This window comes from Chionomys nivalis, chromosome 17 (genome assembly GCF_950005125.1).
Source record: "Chionomys nivalis chromosome 17, mChiNiv1.1, whole genome shotgun sequence".
Classification (NCBI taxonomy): domain Eukaryota; kingdom Metazoa; phylum Chordata; class Mammalia; order Rodentia; family Cricetidae; genus Chionomys; species Chionomys nivalis.
This window is the reverse complement of record NC_080102.1, coordinates 58,535,420-58,541,103: the sequence shown is the minus strand read 5'-3', so window position 1 is coordinate 58,541,103 and position 5,684 is coordinate 58,535,420. Positions and strand designations below refer to the sequence as shown.

At 52.1% G+C, this 5,684-nt stretch overlaps 1 protein-coding gene across 1 annotated transcript; it reads right to left on the bottom strand.

Annotated features, from left to right (window-relative positions):
• Nucleotides 1-2,020: 2,020 nt before the first annotated feature.
• Nucleotides 2,021-4,300, bottom strand: Ankrd33 (ankyrin repeat domain 33). The gene is made up of 4 exons (XM_057791326.1): nt 4,136-4,300; nt 3,768-3,897; nt 3,455-3,595; nt 2,021-2,709 (listed from the first exon to the last, which is right to left on the bottom strand). Exons 1-4 carry the CDS (start codon nt 4,298-4,300, stop codon nt 2,021-2,023), a joined length of 1,125 nt encoding a protein of 374 aa, XP_057647309.1.
• Nucleotides 4,301-5,684: the final 1,384 nt, after the last annotated feature.

Below are 5,684 nucleotides of genomic sequence, written 5' to 3'. Positions count from 1 at the left end.
CATGTTCAGCCACAATGCAGAGTTTTTGTTGCTTGTCTTAATCAAAAGATTTTTTTAAATAATGAAAACGTTGCCAGGTCACTCCTGGCTAGCATGTAAGCCCTTTTCTAGAAAACACTTGCTTCCTTGTTGGGATGCTCCAGAAGGGACAGTTTGGGCTAGCACTCTGCTGTGGAACCCAGGAAGTCCTGCGCCAGGGTGTCCTTAAAGCTGGAGTGTGCAGGATCGAGAGGGTCAAATGTACGCATGTATACAGTAGGCACCTTGCATATGCATGTGTGTACACAGTAGGCACCTTGTGTATGCATGTGTGTATACAGTAGGCACTATGTGTTCACATGTGTGTGTACAGTAGGCACTATATGTCTGCATGTGTGTGCACATACAGTAGGCACTATGTGTCCGCATGTGTGTGTACAGTAGGCAATATATTCTGCATGTGTGTGTACAGTAGGCACTATATTCTGCATGTGTGTGTACAGTAGGCACTATATGTTCACATGTGTGTATACAGTAGGCCCTATATTCTGCATGTGTGTGTACAGTAGGCACTATGTGTCCAGCTGCTGTAGTTATTAGGAGCATACGAGTGCATTTCTGCAGTAAATGTGTTGGGGGAAAAAACCTCAAACTTGCAGACAAAGCCCCACAAAGTTACCAAGTGTCCCTTTCAGGTCATTGGCTAATAATCCCACCTACAGTGTCACCTGGGGGAGGTGATTTCTCTTGACAGCTGTTTTTTTCTATCCCTCCCTCCCTCCCTCCCTCCCTCCCTCCCTCTCTTCCTCCCTCCCTCCCTCTCTGCCTCCCTCCCTCCCTTCCTTTCTCCCTCCCTCTTTCTTTAGACAGGGTCTGTGTGCTGCTCAGACAGGTCTCAAACTCACAGGCCCAAATGGTGCTCCTGTCTCAGCCTCCCGAGTAGCTGGAACTACAGATCTTTGTCCTATGTTCAGCAAGCACATTGTTTTCTGCTCTTTAAGGGCTGTTTAAGGGGTCGGGATGCTCAAGATTGACAAACAGCAAATTATTATCATTATTATTTTTATTATTAATATATCACATCTTTAAATTCAACTTTATGTGTATAGGTATTTTGTCTGCACATAGCTCTGTGCACCAAGTGAGTGCCTGGTGCCCAAGAAAATCAAACAGGGCATCAGATCCCCTATAACATGGTGCTGGGGACCAAACTTGGGTCCTGTGCAAGAGCAGTCAGTGCTCTTATTGTTGTGCCATCTCTACAGCCCCCCCCCCAATTATTTTTATTTGGTAAAAAAGTAGAAACCAGTTCAGGTTTTACTGCCAGTCAGGAACTTATTTCCTTCTAACTTTGCCATCTCCTTCCCGTGCTCCTGGCCCCTTCCATTTCTTTCTCTGGTCCATTCTGTCTCCACTTACTGAGTGGTTAAATAGCTTTTGCTCCTCGTGATCCGTCTGCGGTAATCTTGCATTAATTACTTCTCTTGTTCACTCCACGAGGGGAAGGCCCAGTGGCTTGAGACAGTCAGGTAACAGGGGAAGCCTATGCTGGTGTCTGTCTTTTCATTCAGTGTGCGGCCCCAGTCGGTTGGACAGTCCTCGGGTTCAGTTAGGCACGTCTTTTGGATGACTATAAATCTCACAAAGTTGAGGATAAAGATGATACAAACATGACTACCTGGAGGGAAATTTTCTCCTTGACTAAGGCCGTGTCATGTCTGCTTTTCTCCCTTGGTTATTTCCTTGATACAACTGGAAGCCAGATTTCTTGTGAGAACAGCTGGCGCTCTCCTGCTTTAAGACACACTGCACAAAATACAGCATAAGGCTATCACCCGGCAACCACTGTAGCCAGTTCCCTGCTGGCGGACTTCGGGTGCTCCCCTTCCCTCCTGCAGACTCTGGGTGCTCCCGTCCCCTCCTGTAGACACTGCTGTTGACAGCCTGGACATTCCGGGGGAGCAGGTTCCTGAGGAAAGAGGCAGCTGGGAAGCAGAAGAGACCCCAGACAAGGATGTGTCTTACTTGCCTCTAGCTTAGCTTAGCCCGCCACCCCATGGTTCTTTGCTCCTTCCTCCTGCTTCTTCCTCTCCTGGTATCTCCATAGGGGAAGAGCCAGACTTTGCGGCCCTGCAGGCCTGAGTATCAACTCATACTGCCTAGCGGGAGAGGGTGCCTTGGAGAGGAGGATCTTGGGGACTTGTGACCTTGTACCAGTGCTGTCCCTGGACTGGAGCCACTGGGAGAACATACTTGGAGGGCTCTGGTAGGGGACACAGACCTGGGGAACAGGGACAACCTGAGGAGGATGGGGTTCTGGGGGAGGGGCAGGGACAGTACCCAACAGCTCGGGCACTGACTTGCCTCGAGTGCCTAGCCTGGGTGGGTGGTCAGGGCACAGTGGGAGGCAGGCCGTGGTGAGGAAGGGACTGGCCAAGCTGGTGGTGACCGTCACAAAGTGGTCCAGAACCCCCCCTTCCTGTGGACACTCAGCAAAAGAGAGACTCAATGTAGCCTGCAGCCTCTCTAGGAGGGATGGGGCAGCCTGGGCCTGGGCCACAAGCTGGGCCAAGGCTGGCCACTCTGGCTGGTACTGCAGACTGAGCTGTTCTGCCTGGGGCCGCCTAAGCAGCTGCCGGATCCTCTGCACTGTGTTGAAGCTGTCAGTCAGAACGGCCCACTCCAAGGCTGTCTTGCCACGGACCAGATCCACGGAGTTCAGGTCAGCACCTGCAAGCGAACCCGTGTGACAGGGATGAGTTAGGGAGCTGTGGTTTGTACATGGGTACATTCTTCAGTAGCAAGGCTGGTTCAGGCTAGATTTAAAACACCTCCCAGTCTGGAAGCCCAGGTTCTGTGTAAAAGACAGGAAGCTATCAAAGTCAGGAGGTCGGGGAAAGGGCACTTGAGGAGAGCCCATGGTGTCTCCGAGAGGCTCATAGGGCTCTCTGAGAAGCGTGGGGCACAGGCTGAGAAAGACATAGGGTGCCCTTCCTTCCCTGCTAAACCCACTGGGGTTGGGAAGGGCAGGGATCCCTTAGAGAGACCAGCAGAGGGTGCTGACAGCCACCTCGGGGTGGGGGTGGGGGGAATAATGAGGGCCCATAACTCCACAGACAGGCTGGTTCTCCATCAAAGGCTCCAGCCACAACCAAGCACGCCTAGGAGCTGGAGTCGGCTCCCCCTCACTACCGCCAGATGTGGCAGCCTTCACCGTGCTGTGGCTGTGTTCCTCCATCTGGGTCTCAGGCAATGGCAAACCTGGGACTAGAACTCAAGATTCTGGTTTAAAGTGCCACCTCACCCCTAACTTTTGCCCATCTGATGTCGCACTCTTTGCTGGGACCTCCATAAACAGAGCTAGGGGGTGATAACACCCCCCTCTATTAAGTTGGCCTCGATCCGTATTCCATCCCCTCCTCTGCAACCAAATGGTATCTAGTGGGGTGGTAGCGGAGGGCGTACAGCCACACACCGGCCATCAGGAGGGCAACCACACATTCGGAGCGGTCTCGAATGGCAGCCTTCATCAGAGCTGTGAGCCCCCGCTGGTCTCTGCGCTCCAGGTCCAGGCCAGCGAAGTAGTTGAGTAGGAGAGTCACCAGAGGCATATGACCTGAGAGACAGGACCGCAGAACTGACCCCTAGGTAAGGGGACAATGACGCCTGGCCAGAGAGACCCTTGTGTAAGGTTTGGGGTTGTGGCCCTGAGGGCTGAGATCAGGGGTGAGATGGAGTGGGAGGGTGAGAGAGGGGGTGCTGGTTGGGGTGGGGTGTGTGTCTTGCACCTGCTTGAGCAGCCAACATGAGGGCTGTGTTTCCATCTTTGTCCTGTTGGTTCACATCCAGGAAAGGACAGCAGCTGAGCAGAGCCACAATGGTGCCAAAGCCATGGTAGCATGCCACCATGAGGCCTGTCTGGGGACAGAGCAATTTGGACCCCCACTTTCCACTAAGTTCTCCTTAAGATCCCCACCCTTGCCCTCTAAATCTGCACCTTCCCAGAGCCTGTCCCAACCCCTGTGAAGACAGGTCTAACCCATCTAAAGAGTGGGAGCAGCCTCTGGAGCTCTCTGGGGAGCCAGACCCCATCTGCCGGGATGGGGGTGGAAGCTGAGCTGTCCCCAGCTGCCCTGCTAATCCCTGGGCATCTCACCCTCCCATTGCTGTCCGTCTGGGAAACCTCCTCTGGGCAGACCCCGACATCCAGCCTTGCTTGAAGCTCAGCGGGGTCATTGTGGACACAGGCCCAATACAGGGTCTTCAGATCACAAACAGGGGTAGGAGTCTCATTGCTGGAACAGGATGGTGCCTCAGACATGTCCAACCCTTCTGAATCAATGACGGCTCCTCTGCTTCCAGTCTGGGGCAGTCAGCTGGCAGCTGTGACAGGATGTTGAGGAACAGTTTCTCCCAAGATCCTGGGCAGATGTCCCTGGAGCTGCACCAATCTCCCCAGGGAAAGCCTTCACCCTGATGGGTATCTTGCCCTGCCTGGACACAAGACAGGCATCTTACTGTGGGTTAGGTTCCCAAGGACGTTCATGACAGGGGCTCTCATTTTCCCCTCCCCCAACCTTACCTGGGGGTTCTAGGGTCTCCAAAAGACCATCCTGGCAAGTGGACCTGTGGCTCAGCGTACCCTGCACCTCCAAAAACACATCAGCCCTTCTGCGGAGTAGCTGAGGACTGTCTGTCACCAGGAAGCAGGCGGGTGGCAGATGGCTGTCCCTGCGGAAAGCTGCCATAAACACTTGGGGCTGAGCTGGGTCAAGCGGGTTAGGAAGGGATTGGGGGCCTGGAAGGGTGGCCGTCCTGTCTGCTGTTGCCCTATCCAGCCCTAAGATCCCACGAGACCTGCCTGGTGGCGGCTTCTCTAGGCCACAGCGGAGTGTGGACCCACCTGGGCCCATCGTTCTCACCCTCATCACAGGAAGTCAGCTGCTCTTCTAAGCGGTTTTGCGAGAGGAGCATCATGAGGGTCTTACACCCAGCTCCCGAGCCTGAGAGCCCCTCCATCTCGGGGGAGCAGATTTGGGGAAATGGACACAGATGTGAAATGGGAGGAGGAATGAGCATTAGATAAGCTATGAATGGGGAGCTGGGCTCCAGGGTTTGCCCAAGGAAATCAAAGCACAGAGTTGTCAAGAGGCTGGAGAGGTGGCTCAGAAGTTAAGAGCACTGGCTGCTCTTCCAGGAGGCTGTGGTTCAGCTCCCAGCACCCACTGAACAGCTCACAGCTGTAACTCCAGGGTCAGGTAATCCAATGCCACGCCCTCTTCTGGTTTCTGTAGGTAACTGCACTCACATGGTGACAGACATACACTACCAAAACACCTATAAACATAAATATTAAAATAAAAATGAATTAAAAAAAGAAATTACAAATTATGGCTAAAGAAATTTGATGTATTAATTTTAATGGATTAGATTTGAAGTGGTAAGTGAAATATGACATATTTAAATGATATATTACAGTAACTGCCCTCTTTGGAATTGATGAGCTAAATGACTTGGAGACTGCATGCGCCGGGGGACTTGTCTTTCTGGCTTCATATTGTTTTCCTCTCCCTTGGTTCCTGAAGCTTTCTCCTCCTTGCTTCACCTGTTGGTATTAATATAATAATCATAGAACATGTACATTTCATTAAAATGAGATTTGTTTTTGTTTTGGTATTGTTTGGTCTCTTGTATTTGTTTTATTG

Bases quoted from the DNA above. Each gene is read 5' to 3' on its own strand.
- Ankrd33 (XM_057791326.1), bottom strand. From the start codon at position 4,300: ATGTCTGAGGCACCATCCTGTTCCAGCAATGAGACTCCTACCCCTGTT. The intron at 3,596-3,767 runs GTGCAAGACACA...CCTGTCTCTCAG, and splicing joins CATGTTGGCTGCTCAAGCAG to GTCATATGCCTCTGGTGACT. The intron at 2,710-3,454 runs GTGTGTGGCTGT...GTTCGCTTGCAG, and splicing joins GGTTGCCCTCCTGATGGCCG to GTGCTGACCTGAACTCCGTG.